The 15371-nt window shown below is 41.6% G+C and overlaps 1 protein-coding gene across 1 annotated transcript in view; it reads left to right on the top strand.

Moving 5' to 3' along the window:
- Positions 1–856: 856 nt before the first annotated feature.
- BBS2 (Bardet-Biedl syndrome 2) overlaps positions 857–15371 on the top strand; it is a 32598-nt gene continuing 18083 nt past the window's right edge. Inside the window, exons 1-5 of the mRNA XM_021705814.1 lie at positions 857–1099; positions 6056–6283; positions 11208–11333; positions 11598–11660; positions 12862–12939. Of these exons, the coding sequence (XP_021561489.1) occupies positions 983–1099; positions 6056–6283; positions 11208–11333; positions 11598–11660; positions 12862–12939 (612 nt within the window). The 5' untranslated portion in view covers positions 857–982. The remainder of the gene's footprint in view (positions 1100–6055; positions 6284–11207; positions 11334–11597; positions 11661–12861; positions 12940–15371) is intronic.

Here is a 15371-nt window from a genome sequence, read left to right as displayed (position 1 = left end):
GCTCAGGGCCTTTGCACCTGCTGAAACATTCTTCCCCAAGACTGGCTCTTTCACTTTCAAGTCCTTAGCTAAATGTCACTTGAGGTCTCTTCCCTACCATCCTATGTAGTACTGCACTCCCTCCAATCCTCTACTCCTCTTCCCTCCTTTAACTTTAAGGTTCTCATCACCAAATGACCTACTGCATGTATTTCTTGTTTAGTGCTTGTCTCTGCTGACTAGTAAGTTGGTGCCAGGAGAGCTCCAGCAGAGCAGTAAACTAGTATGTTTACTGCTAAACCTCTATTCTCTAGAACAGTGCCTAACACATAGTATATTTAAATGAATGTTGGGAAGTTTTGTGACTTTTCAATTTTGTATATTTTCATTTAAAGATATATAAGGAATTTTACAAGGGAGGGCTGGACTACTTAAATATGAGTCTAATGCACGATTTTTATTTATCCTGGAAGGATTGGTATACTTAGTGCAGGTAACTACTGTGGTTTGCCCCGACTAACAGCTAAATCAAAGGGCAGAGCAAGCATTCAAGATACCTTTCCTGAGCTTCCCTTTGGGACTGAGGTACTTGTGTGTGGAATCTGCAGGGGTGCAGCCTGGTTGTGGTGCTAGGAAAAGTCCCGGGAGTGCAACGGCTCAGACATGTTCTTACAGGGGACTAGAGCGAGGTAAAATTACAGCAGCAAAACACGCGACTCGGCCAAAGAGAGAAACTTTAGCCTCAGCCAGGCGCGAGGCCCAACCACGCAGCCGCAGAAGGACCTGGGGCGGAGCCTGCGCAGCCGCAGAAGAGGCTAGGTGGGCCTGCGCAGCCGCAGAAAGAGCGGGGGCGGGGTCGCGGGGTGGGGGGCGGCCTGGATCCAGCGCTGTTCGCGCCAGGCTTGAAGCAGCGGGTCCCGGAGCTCCGCACCGCGGCGGGTGAGGCCGGCTCCGCTGCACAGGCCTCCGGCCGCGAGCCCTCTTCCCCTGAGCCGCCGCCATCATGCTGCTGCCTGTGTTCACCCTGAAACTGCGCCACAAAATCAGCCCCCGCATGGTGGCCATAGGGCGCTACGACGGGACTCACCCGTGCCTGGCAGCCGCCACCCAAGCGGGCAAGGTAACCGTTCCCACCGCACGGAGTCCGGGTCCGCCGAGTCCCTCGGATCTCCGCGGCTGCGCCCCTGCGACCCCGCCCTTCACCCTGCGACCCCGCCCCCAGCCACGGTTGCCTGGCAACCTAGCTCTCCGTCCTGCGCAGAATAAGGAAGGATGATGGGTTCTCGCGTGAAGGGCTTTTCCAAGCAGTTTGTCTATAGGCACTTAGACTCGGACAGTGTTGGAGCCCCTGTGCAGATAGGAAGCTTAGGGAAGAAAAGTCCCTAGGAGGGAAGGGGCTTGGTCAGGATTAGGAGTGGTAGCGTACCCCAGATTTGAGCCCAGGGCCTCTGCCTGTCACTCTGGAGCTCCTTCCACTATTTCATATTGCCTCTCGAACCAGACAACTTTGCGGAAAAAAAAAATACAAAGACCCCTAAATTCAGTGATTCAGATTTCACTTGATCTTTATCCGTGTACATTTACGTCTTTTCCTAGAATTTATTCACTGAGTACCTGTTCGGTGCTTACAATGTGCCAGGTGCTGTGCAAGGTGTGGGAGTCACAGAGATGAAATGGTCATTTAACATTCATGAGACTTACTGAACACCTCCTTTGTGCTAGATGTTGGGGGTTCAGAGATAAAGCTGAAATCTCTACTTTCACAAAGCTTAAAATCCAGCAGAGAAGGCACATCAAGGCACTCTGTACTGATGGAGGCATGACCAAAATACATGGTATACAGTGACACCAAGCGTAATAATGTTTAACAGGTACAAAGCTTTATTACACGAATGATCTCGGCATCCTTGCTACAATGCCAAGGACAGCAGCATAGCACAGGTGTGATCTGGGCTCCAGTACCTACTAATTTCATGACCCTGGGCAAAGTACTTAATAATAGTATCTACCACATACGGTTGTTATGAGAACTAAGTAAGTTAATACATGCAAAGCGCTTGGGGTGTGGGAAATGTAGGCATGTAAGTCACTAATTGTTGTTATTTTCTTGTCCTTACTCCCACTTCACTGACTAGAATAGCGGTTCAGAGAGGTTCAAAGTAATGCTTGAGGTCGTGCAACTAGAAAGTGGTGGAGGGCGCCTGGGTGGCTCAGTCGGTTAAGCGACTGCCTTCGGCTCAGGTCATGATCCCAGGGTCCTGGGATCGAGTCCCGCGTCGGGCTCCCCCTGCTCTGCGGGGAGCCTGCTTCTCCCTCTGCCTCTACCTGCCACTCACCCTGCTTGTGCTCTCTCTCCCTGTCAAATAAATAAATAAAATCTTAAAAAAAAAAAAAAAAAAAAAAAAAAGAAAGTGGTGGAGATGAAAGGTAAAGTACCTGTGCTTGACCCAGTGTGGATTTAATAAGATAACATTTATATAATGTTTTATAGTTTTCAAGGCACTTCCACCTACGCTGTATGTTAGATGATAGGTCTTGGGATACATAAGTAGAAAGTAATGATGCATTTTCATTAGGTACTGTAATGAAGTAGAGCCCCCTAGCACAAGGCCTGGCATGTAATAATGTTAGTTATTAAGAGGTTCTGCAAATGCCAAAAAAAAAAAAAAAAAAATCATATTGGTTCCATGGGTGCATAGCAGCTAAATAAATGGGCTGAAAAGGTCCCGTGGATATTGGCTCTGCCCCTTATTTGTTGAGGGCTTACTACAACTGAACACTGTTCTTAGCTTTGTAGTTGCAAGGTTGAAAGTGACAAGTGTCACCCATTTGGAGTTTACATTTGAAAAGGGGAGCTAGACACCAGGGGGAGAAAAAATATATATGTATATTTATATATTTTATGTTTTATTTATGTTTTAAGATATATTTATATATACATATAAATAACACACAGATAATGTCTCCCTAGGGGGGAAAAATAGTAAGGGGATGGGAATGATGGGAGATTACTATTTTATTTTATTTTAATTTTATTTAATTTTATTTTTTAAAGATTATTTATTAGAGAGAATGAGAGAGAGCACATGAGAGGGGTTAGGGTCAGAGGGAGAAGCAGACTCCCTGCCGAGCAGGGAGCCCGATGCAAGACTCGATCCAGGGACTCCAGGATCATGACCTGAGCCGAAGGCAATCGCTTAACCAAATGAGCCACCCAGGCGCCCAGGAAATCACTATTTTAGATAGGGTGATCCATAGGCCTCTGATAACTGTAGATCAGAGATTTGAAGAAAAGGAAGAAACAAGCCCTGCAGATATGTGGGGTAAGTGCCTTCCAGGCAGAGGGATCAGCAAGTGCAAAAGCCTTGTGGTGGAAATATGCTTGGTGTGTTCCAGCAACATGAGGCTGCTGGGGCTGGGATGGAATGAAGGAAGCAGTGAGATAGCCAGGGGCTAGATCATATAGGGCCAGTAGGCCATCTAAAGACCATTGTTTTCGGGTGATGGGGTTTGATTAATGTTTTAAGATAAAGCATAACTCTAGCTGGTACTGCAACAGAGCTGCAAGGAGGTGAGTGTAGAAGTAGAAGCAAGAAGGTCAGGCAGAGGTGTCTATGGAAGCCCTATCATTAGAATGTGACCGAATATGGAAGACAGGGACACTGGAGTCTAGGTCTGTTTCTGGAGTTAGAAAAAATAGAGTAAGAGCGAGATCGAGAGAGAGAGAAAGTCCTGTGACCTATGTAATTGGATATTTTGTTTAGAACTTTAAACACATCTCAAAAGTTATGACCTGATATTTTATATTGAGACTTTAAAAAAATGGTAACATTTTATGATCCAAGTAATACAGGAATATATTCTGCTTTAAAAATAATTAAGCAACTACAACACAATAATAACAATTAAACATTCCAGGTAAGGCTAAAGCCCTCCTTGACCATTGGACATCTCTAGAAACAGGATTTTGTCATTATAAGTGGGATTCTGTTAACGTGAATCTGACATACTGGGATCTGGGTCTCTGAGCCTGAGCAAGGATTTTATTTGTTTTGTTTTGAGCAAGGATATTTTAAAAAGGGTTTTTTTGCAAGATAAATGTTATTGTTTTCCTCTGGGGACATTTTTCCTCTCACCATGGGGCTGAAGGGACCCGTTGAATTTCTCCTGTCAGCAGCATCCCCTCAGCTAGAACAAACGTTCCACGAACTTCAGCCAGTCCTTTGGCTGAAGGCACGGGGAGTGATCCATTTGTTTGTGTGACTGAGCTTGGCTTTTTCCATGCCCGAGGGACAGGTAGGTCTCCTGGAGACTCAAGAGAACAGCAGGAGGGGAACTAGGGAGAAGTCTGCTCCTGGGAGTGTTGCTGCTGTTGGCCACAAGCCCCAAACTCTTTCTTTTCCAATGAGCAGGAAATATGAAGTCCATAAGTGATTTCCCTTCCTGTTCTCCCTCAGCCTAATTACTGGAAGACTCTGAAAGAATTCTTTTGTTCCGATACATCCGCTATCCGAACTGTTTAAAAGGAAGTAAGACATGGTGGCTAGAGTGCAGGTTCTGGAACTGGATGCCAGGTGTCAGGTCTTAGCCCTCTTCACTTAGCAGTCACCAGACCTTGGGAAGGGGCCTTGACCCTTCTGACCTCATCTGTAAACCAGGGCTTGTTGTGAGGATCAAATGCAATAATGTTTATAAAAGCGTATTGTAAAGTATTACACAAATGAGGACATCAACACGATATTCCATAGTTATGTACCTTTTCTGTATATTTCTAATCAATTCCTTTGAAAATTATTTGTTGTTGAGCAGGCTGTCTGTTTAGATAATAACTTAAAATTAATCTTTGGATTTCTATTGAAGGGATGAAATACTTATTTAAAAATCAGTGAATTTTAAAACTGGAAGAGGTTTTGTTTTTTTAAAGATTTTATTTATTTGACAGAGACACAGCAAGAGAGGGAACACAAGCAGGTGGAGTGGGAGAGGGAGAAGCAGGCTTCCCGCTGAGCAGAGAGCCCGACGCGGGGCTCGATCCCAGGACTCTGGGATCATGACCTGAGCTGAAGGCAGATACTTAACGACTGAGCCACCCAGGCGCCCCTAAAACTGGAAGAGTTTTAAGCGATCTCTAGTACAGTGTTTCCCACCCTTTTTTACTTTGCATTTTTTAGACAGGGAAGATTTCCCTAATGAAATTTTAATACCAGAGATATGCTGCATGTCTGTTTTTGTACTGTGCCCTTTGGGAGGGTCACAAGCCATTTTAATATCTAACATCCTCCTACCCCACAAATAGTGACCCCTCTTGGGGTGATTATATCTATGAGAGTTGGAACTGCTAAGTTAATTAACTTTGGACTAATTATTTAATTCTGTCTTACTAGTATAGACCATGAAACCTTGAAAAAGCTTGACCACATGACTCAGTTTAAGTTTGTAAAACAGATCTATGAACAACCAGACTTTAAAACTATATATTTTAACTCTTAAAACAACCAGGTTTTTTTTTTAAGTTTTATTTAAGTAATCTCTATACCCAACATGGGGCTTGAACTTACAACCCCAAGATCAAGAGTCACATGCTCTTTCCAATAAGCCAGCCAGGCGCTCCTGAAACAACCAATTTTAAGGGTTAGGAAGTAAATGTATTAGGTGCTTGGATGAAAGATACCACAGGAAGTGTTTATTATTGTATGTTATGGGATCGTCTTAGTGTGAAGCAATCACGTTGTAGCTGGAAGCGCTTCCTGAAGGTTGACCAAGAGGAGGCTAGTTTGTGAGAGTGCTTGACGTCCTGCTGGTGGGTAGCAGATAAGCTGCCCTGGTGAGCAACAACTACATCTGGTCCATTACCTTGTTCTCGAGAAGGCTAAGAACCAATGGGTTTCCACAGTTCCTAGTGATTGAAATCTAGCAATACACAGAACTATGTATGAGTGTTTCAAGTTTTGTAGGTGATTAAAGTAACCTCTTGTTAGTGTTGATATCTGTTAATACCCTGGGTCTCTTAAAAAATGTATGTTAATTTTACATTTTTGGTATCTTAAGGGGATGTAATTAACTGTTTCTGTTTTAGGTTTTTATTCACAATCCTCATACCCGGAGCCAGCATTTCAGTGCCTCCAGGGTCTTCCAGAGCCCCCTGGAGTCTGATGTTTCGCTTCTCAACATTAACCAGGCAGTGAGCTGCCTGACCGCAGGAGCCCTGAACCCAGAACTTGGGTATGATGCTCTTTTAGTGGGGACGCAGACTAATCTTCTGGCTTATGATGTCTACAATAACTCAGATTTGTTCTACAGAGAGGCAAGTATACCCCTTTACAACCGTAGCGTTCTCATTACTCATGAATGTCCGTTGGTATTTTATGCTTGAAAGAGATGAGACATTTATTTTGGTTTGCTTATTGTATGGCTCTTGTAATGTAAACAACTCGCAGATTTTTCCATTTCCATCTGCACTCTGCCTGACACTTGTTTTATCATGGTTGGTAACCACTGGGCACCACTCCAGCTTGTCTCCCATAAGGTTCATCTGTGCTACCACCACCTGTCAGGATCTATTGAGAGCTCAGCCAAGAGCCGGGAAGTCAGTGATCAGACCTCCTGGTAGCTTTGCAGTGAAGTTTAGTATAGTAGTTTATAGGAGAAGCCACTTACTGTGCTCTGCCATCTACAGGCTACAGGCTTTTTACCCAAGTTACTCATGTTTATTATGGAAAAGATAGGGAAGCAAAAAAAAAAATACTCATAATTTCTCCATCTAGAAATAACACAACCCTTGAACTGATTTTTACTAAATGAATTTTTTTTTTACAAAATGGGATCATACTAAATACCTGTAGCCTTTTTTTCCTACAACTTATTATAACATATTAACATATATTAAGATATGATTCACATACCATACAATTCACCCATTTAAAGGATACAATCCAGTTGTTTTAGTTTATTCAGCGACTTGTGCAGCTATCACCACAATCAGTTTTTTTTAAGATTATTTATTTATTTGAGAAAGAAAGAGAGAGAGGGGAAGAGCAGCAGAGGGAGAGGGACAAGCAGACTCTGTGCTGAACGCGGAGCCCAATGCGGGACTTGATCTCATGACCCTGAGATTATGACCTGAGCCAAAATCAAGAGTTGGATGCTCAACTGACTGAGCCGCCCAGGTGTCCCCTCACCACAGTCAATTTTAGAACATCTTCATTATCCCAAAAAAACCCAGTACCCATTGGTAGTCACTCCCCATTCTCTCCCAACCTGTGTTGCTTAGGCAACCACTAATCAACTTTCTGTCTCTGTAGATTTGCCTATTCTGGACATTTTGTATAAACAGAATCATAAAATAAATGGTCTTTTGTGACTAGTTTCTTTTTCTTAGGATAATGTTTTCAAGGTTGATCCATGTCATAGCATGTATCAGTACTTCATTTCTTTTTTATGGCTGAAGAATTTTCCATTGCATGGACATAGCATATTTTCTTCATCCAGTCATCAGCTAATGGACACCTGTATTGTTTCCACTCCCTGGCCCTTACACGTGTCCTTTTTATTCAATACCACACTGTGAATGTCTTTATATGAAGTTACTGTATATTCATACATCATTCTTATTGGTTCTAAATTTTTTTCATTGTGCTACTATATAATAATTTGCTTAATCAATTTCATATTGTTGCATATTTATGTTATTTCCATAGTTTCTGTATTACAGTTGATATTTTGATAAGCATATACCTGATGATTTCCTAAGGATAAGTTCCTAGAAATGCAGTTATTTTGGGGGGGGGTATTTTTTAGATAAAATATACATACAGTGAAATGCACAAACCTTATGTGTACTGTTCAGTGCGTTTTGATCCCTGTAACCAATGTGCCCTATAAAAATAGAGAATTTGTCCATCACTTCAGAAAATTTTGTTGTGCCCCATTCCAGTCATTTCCTATATCTCCTAGACATTCAGTGTTCTGATTTCTGTCACCTTAGCTTAGCTTTCTCTGTTCTTGAACTTCATATAAATCCTCCAGAATGTGCTCCTTGGTATCTGGCTTCTTTCATCCAGCATGTCTGTGAGAATCATCCATGTTGTTGCATAGAGCAGTAATTCTTTTTTGTTGCTGAGCAGTATTCCCTTGTGTGAATATACCACAATTTGTTTATTCATTCTTCTGATCATAGACAGGTGGGATGGACATATTGGGTTGTTTCCAATTTTGGGCAATGATTAATAAAATGGCTATAAATATTTTTGTACTAGTCTTCTTATGGGCATGTGATTTAACTTATCTTGGGTAAATACCTAGGAATGCTTGTACCATTTCACACTTCCCATCAGCAGTGTATGAGAGTTCCAGTTGCTCCATGCTTTCTCAATATTTGGTAATCCCAGTCTTTTCAATTTTAGCTGTTTTAAGGTGTAAAGTGGTATCTTATTGTGGCTTCATTTTGCATTTCCCTCATGACCAATGATGTAGAACACCTTTTCTTGTGCTTAGTTCCCACTTATCTGCCTGCTTTTGTAAAGTGTCTAATAAAAAGGTCTTTTGCCTGTTTTTTATTGATACTTTGGGTGTATTATTGATTTGTAGATTTTCTTTGGCTATACTGGGTACGAATTCTTATATATATACATATATAAAATAATATTTATAATATATATAGCAAATAACAATATGTATAACAAGTATCTTCTCCCAGTACATGGCTCATTCCAATAAGTAGGTGTCTTTTGATGAGCAAAAGTTTCTGATTTTGTTGGAAGTCTAGCTGTTTGGTTTTTTTCTTTAATAGTTAGTGCTCTTTCTGTCCTGAGAAGTCTTTGCCTATTTCAGGGTCACAAAGATATTCCTCCTGTATTTTTGTGCAAGACTAAAATTGAGTGTAGGGGCTCCTGGGTGGCTCAGTCGTTGAGCGTCTGCCTTCGGCTCAGGTCATGACCCGAGGGTCCTGGGATTGAGCCCCACATCGGGATCCCTGTTTGTCAGGAAGCCTGCTTCTCCCTCTCCCACTCCCCCTGCTTGTGTTCCCTCTCTCGCTGTGTCTCTCTCTGTCAAATACATAAATAAAATCTTTAAAAAAAAAAAAAAATAAAATTGAGTGTAGGACGGGTATATGTACATATAGGGAGAGAGAGAGATTAACTGGTTTATTTTAAGGAATTGGCTCAGACAATTGTGGAGGCTGGCAAGTCCAAAATTTGCAGATTAGGCATCATCTAGGGGAGAGATGATGTTGAAACTTGAGTCCAAAGACAGTCTGGTGGCAGAATCCTTTCCTCCAGGGAGGTCAGTCTTTTTTTCTATTAAGGCCTTAACTGACTGGATGCGACCCACCCATATTATCGAGGGCAATCTGCTTTGCTCAGTCTGCTGATTTAAATGTTAATCTCATTAAAAAAAAATACCTTCACAGAAACACCTAGAATAATACTTGATTCAATATCTGGGTACCATGGTTTAGCCAAGTTGACACATAATTAATGATCTCAAGAATGCACCTCTGCAGTTGCTACATTAAAGGCCTTTTTTAAATGAGATTTTTTTTTTTTTTTTAAAGATTTTTATTTATTTGACAGAGAGAGATACAGCGAGAGAGGGAACACAAGCAGGGGGAGTGGAGAGGGAGAAGCAGGCCTCTTGCCGAGCAGGGAGCCCGATGCGGGGCTCGATCCCAGGACCCTGAGATCATGACCTGAGCCGAAGGCAGACGCTTAACGACTGAGCCACCCAGGCGCCCCTTAAATGAGATTTTTGATAGGTATTGCTAAATTGCTCTCTACGAAGACTATTATTTTCCACCTTCCCCACAGAATATGAGAGTGCCTGTTTTATCACACCCCAACCAACAGTGGATAATATTTTTTTTTGTCTTTCTAATCCGAAAATTGAAAATGATACATTGTGAGAATGAAGATTTTCATGTTCATTGGTGATTTGTATTTCTTGTGAATTTCCTGTTCTTTTTTTGGCTTGGGTGTTTATCCTTTTCTTATTTATTTGCTTTCTATTACCTCTTTTATTTTATTAACAAAAAAATTAGTTCTTTGTCTTAGATATTGTAGGTGTTTTCCCAGTTTATTGCTTACCTTTTTATCTTTTGATTGATTTGCCATTTAGCAGTTTTGATTTCTAATGAATTTTTCTTTCCTTTATAGCCAATCTTTTTATAGTTTTCCCACGTGCAGATTATATAAATAAGGACTGTTTTCTTGTATAATAAACAAATAGATAAACAATCTTTCCAAAGATATCCTTGAATTTTTTTTTTTTTTAAGATTTTATTTATTTGACAGAGAGAGAGACAGCGAGAGAGGGAACACAAGCGGGGGAGCGGGAGAGGGAGAAGCAGGCTTCCCACGGAACAGGGAGCCCAATGTAGGGCTCGATCCCAGGACCCTGGGATCATGACCTGAGCCGAAGGCAGACGCTTAACGACTGAGCCACCCAGGCGCCCCGATATCCTTGAATTTTTAAAAAATAAATTAAATTATACTTATGTGCTTTATTCAAGAAGTCTGGAACATTTATTAATTTTGGGTGGTGGGGATGTAGGTGTTTTATTATTCTTTGTACTTCTCAGGAACTTTACAATTAAAAAGAGTACTAGCGGGGCGCCTGGGTGGCTCAGTCGTTAAGCGTCTGCCTTCGGCTCAGGTCATGATCCCAGGGTCCTGGGATCTAGCCCCACATCGGGCTCCCTGCTCTGCGGGAAGCCTGCTTCTCCCTCTCTCCCACTCTCCCCCTGTGTTCCCTCTCTCGCTGGTCTCTCTCTGTCAAATAAATAAATAAAATCTTTAAAAAAAAAAAAAGAGTACTAGCAAGAGAACTAGGTAATAAGTATTGAAGAGATTTCCATCCAACATGGTTAAAATAGATTATAAAAGCTTGGGCGTTTTAAAGGTGTAAGTTTGATTCTGGCAAGCATTTGGCCTCTAGAACTCATAGTTCTAGAGAGCCTCAGATTCTGTAGCAGTTTATTGTGGCGGATTAGTGTGAGAGGCCAGCAGCCTGAGTCGATCCTGGGTCTCTGCTCATCCCTGTGGAAGCACACATAAGCCACAGTGACCGTCCCCAGTGCACGGCCCTCGCCTGCCTCTCAGGAGAGACCATGTGGCTTCTCACAAATGATGACAGAGATTTGAGTATTGAAATAAAGATAAGGATATATGTTACATCCACTGTGCCTGTGCATCACTGAATCTGAGATTTTATGTGTTTCTTGTCCTTCTTAGGTTGCAGATGGGGCCAATGCAATTGTGCTGGGAACACTGGGAGACATTTCCTCTCCTCTTGCCATTATTGGTGGAAATTGTGCTCTGCAGGGTTTTGATCACAAAGGAAATGATCTCTTTTGGACGGTATAAGAACAAAACATTCTCTTAATCCTCTTAAACATTTTTACTTTTAATGTTCTTTATGCTTTGTTTGTTTTTTACCATTGACTATAATGAATAAGAAAAATGAAATAGAATCATATTTATAATTCTGTACATTAAAAAAAGAACATTTGTAATTTGAATAATACCCATTGGTGATTTGTGTAATCCTCTTTCATGTAGCTAATGTATTTGGATTAAGTGAAAAAAAGATGGCATATTAACGAGCTTTGGTTTTATTTTCAGGTTACTGGAGATAATGTTCATTCCTTGGCCTTATGTGACTTTGACGGTGATGGTAAGAAAGAGGTGTGTGGAGGAGGAGATACTTATCTTGCGTGTTCAGCTGAATAATTTTCCCATGACAATGACATTAGTGTTAAGAGAAGCGTTAGCTTCTCTTGGTTGATTTTGGTGCTCTCTTGCCTAAATGACAAGCTAACTGGCCTCATTTGTCTTTCTCCTCTTTTGAATAATACATCACTTGTGTTTGTCTAATACAAAGATCAAGGCCATGATGTTTCAAAGACAGGGCAGGGAGAGAGGGCAGAATGGTAGATGAGACCACAGCCATATTCACAATCTTACAACTCACTTCTGATGCTTTGAAACCAACATTTTCAGGAATTGAAAAGTTTTATTTTTTTAATAATTTTTAAAAAAGATTTATTTATTTATTTGACAGAGAGATAGAAGCACAAGTAGGCAGAGAGGCAGGCAGAGGGAGAGGGAGAAGCAGGCTCTCTGCTGAGCAGGGATCCTGATGTGGGACTCGATCCCAGGACCCTGGGATCATGACCTGAGCCGAAGGCAGCCGGTTAACTGACTGAACCACCTGGGCACCCCAGGAATCGAAAAGTTTTAGAGATGGGCTCTTAGCCTTTGAAATTATTGTGATGGCTCCTCTAGGAATCAGCTTCTTTCTTTAAAGATTTTATTTATTTATTTGACAGAGACACAGCGAGAGTGGGAACACAAGCAGGGGGAGTGGGAGAGGGAGAAGCAGGCTTCCCGCTGAGCAGGGAGCCCGATGCGGGGCTCGATCCCAGGACCCTGGGATCATGACCTGAGGCGAAGGCAGACGCTTAATGACTGAGCCACCCAGGCACCCCTAGGAATCAGCTTCTTGAGCAGCCCACCAAGTGCTGTGTCAGGTGCCGACTTACCTGTCTCTTGTCCATGGCTACTGGTCTCTGGCTTCCATCCTCAGGCAGAGAAGGGCACTGAGCCAGGGAGCGTTTTTAGCTGCTTGGTGGAAGGACATATTCTGGCACGATGTGCAGCCTGCACACAAGGATAAAACCTTGTAGTGGCCACTTTTTCTTCACTAACTGAATCTGGGGACTTTCCCAATGGGAGGAAGCTTCCCGAGTACCAGATTCTCGGGAGATGGAAACTCTTGGGTGGCAGTAGCAGTGTATAAAGTGTCATGCAGTTTTTTGTCTTATCTCTGGGCATTCTGCTGGGTTCACTTGTTGAACTAACTATGCATGATTCTTTTCCCTTTCAGCTTCTTGTCGGGTCAGAGGATTTTGATATCCGAGTTTTTAAAGAAGACGAGATTGTGGCAGAAATGACAGAAACAGAGGTAAGAAGTGCCACGTCAGAGTCATGGTAACCTTGGGCAAGATTGATCAGCACCGTGAAATGTCACATCAGATGAGAGTGCTGGGACTTCTCACAGCCCAGACAGTTATGGGGTAAAAACTGGGGGGGTTAAACAGAACTGCACATTACAGAGAAAGATGTGCTTCAAAATCCTGTATCAAGATATATTTTGAGAGTCAGCGGGGAGGAGGTGGTGGTGGCAGGGAAAAAAAAAAGATATATTTTGAACAGACTGATTAAAAGAGAAAAATTATGGAGTACATAAAGGCCTTTCTTTTAATGAGTTAATGCATATTGATAATAATAATAACACTAATAATGGTAACCATTTATTGTGCACTGAATAGATGCCAGATACTGTTCTAAGTGCTTTATGTGAATAAATTCATTTAACCCTACAACAGCCCTATTAGGAAGATATTATTATTATTATTCCTCTTTACTGATGAGGAAACTGGTGTAAAGTTTCTTTGTTAAATTACTCACACATGGTCATAGCTATGAAGTGGTGTGGTCAGGATTTGAACTTTGCCTTGTCTGCCTCCTCCTCATCATGTATATTAAATGGGATTGAGTGAAGTACACAAACAAGACTTCTGTAACTTTTCTTCTTCATTCAGATTAAGTACTTCTTAGGCACATTTCTGTCTGTAAACTTAAAATCAGATGTTGGAGAACTTGGCTTGTTTCTCCGTGATTAGAATTACTCATGGGGTACCTGGGTGGCTCAGTCATTAAGTGTCTGCCTTCGCCTCAGGTCATGGTCCCAGAGTCCTGGGATCAAGCCCCGCATCGGGCTCCCTGCTCAGCGGGAAGCCTGCTTCTCCCTCTCCCACTCCCCCTGCTTGTGTTCCCTCTCTCGCTGTCTCTCTCTGTTAAATAAATAAATAATGTCTTTAAAAAAAAGAAAAAGAATTACTCATGTAATAGAACCTGGGATGTTGCTGAAAGAGTTTAAACTTCATTTGTCTATAGATTGCCCTCATCCACTTTAGTTTTAGCATTCTTAGGATATTTATTTGCTGCTGGTTCTCCAGGATTGGGCAAGTTGGAAACAGAAAAATGCATTAGGATATTCTGAAGGAAGAAAGGAGAAGAGGATAAAGGAGCAGTGGCTCGTGAACATTCTAAAGGGGTAGCAAACACAAGAAGGGAGTCTGAGCCATCAGGATGCTGGGATCCTGCAAAATTTATTCAGGTCGTGTCTGAGAGTCCGGATCAGAAAGCTTGAGGGCACTGGCTTCAGAACCCATCCTAGCCACTTGTCCGTGCCACTTGCCACTTACAGAAGCTGTGTAGGAAAGTCAGGCTTCTGTTCCACTAACTACAAAAAAAGACCAAAAAGCAAAACTTGCATATTGATATACAAAGTGTTATCCTTGATTTAGCTAATTTACCTTTATCCTATAGCGAGGATCATAGATTTTTACTTAGTTATACTATGCTTTTTATATATTCACAGTTATTTTAATTGTAAACTGATAGTTGTAGGTAGAGAAAATTAATGACCCTAATGAAGGCTAAGGGGTTCTGTTTAAGTGTCCGTGCTTAACGTGTGATTTTTTTTGGAGAGTGTCCTTAGCTTTCATTAGGTTCTTAAAGGGGTTTGCTACTCCCTCCTTACCCCCTTCAAAAAAATGCCAACTTACGAATCAGTGGTCTGTGGGTGCTGTGTCCTGCATTATTGTTTTTCTTTCATTCAAATTGGTAGTAAATTTTTCCAATTTGGTGGGAATTATTCAGATTTTGTTGGATTTCTGTTTATTGTCAATGCTAGATGTGAGGAGGCTACATTCTTTGAAACATCTTTTTCCTAAATCCTAGACAAGGACAGGAGACCATAAAATAGAGGTAGGGACTTGAGCTGACTGTTGGGCCTCTGGTCCCTGGTCCAACAAAAGAGAGAAACTAGTGAACTAATTAATGAAGGACGAAGGGACCTACAGAATTTGGGGCTAAGTTTATGAAAATCTGAACTTTATAAATCAGGGCCATTTTCCTGTCCTTTTGGTTTGATTTTGCTCCTAGCTCAAATGTCATTTCACAGATCAGCAAAATTATAATTCGTTTGGCAGTTGAACAGTACTGACTATTGCCAAAAGAATGCCTTGAGCTAAATAATTCTGGAATCCTACACAGCACTTTGCATTCAGAGTTAAGTGAAGTGGGCGGTTTTGTAGAAAAGCTGTAGGTGTAGAGGAAATTATATAACTATTCTCTGCTTTATACACTTTATTTCTTAATATCTCTTGTATTCGTGTCACAATTAGAAAGTAGATCTGCAAGAGCATAGATATCATTAAGCTTTGGTTTTAACTTTAAAGGATAATTTTGTTCAGTATCTAAAATTTTATCCCTTTAAAGGTGTTAAATCCTCAAACAGTCCTATAAATATTTCTGTATGATATTCAC

Source organism: Neomonachus schauinslandi, chromosome 16, assembly GCF_002201575.2.
Source record: "Neomonachus schauinslandi chromosome 16, ASM220157v2, whole genome shotgun sequence".
In the NCBI taxonomy this organism is placed as follows: domain Eukaryota; kingdom Metazoa; phylum Chordata; class Mammalia; order Carnivora; family Phocidae; genus Neomonachus; species Neomonachus schauinslandi.
Note: the sequence above shows the minus strand (reverse complement) of the source record. Positions and strands in the feature narration are given on the sequence as shown.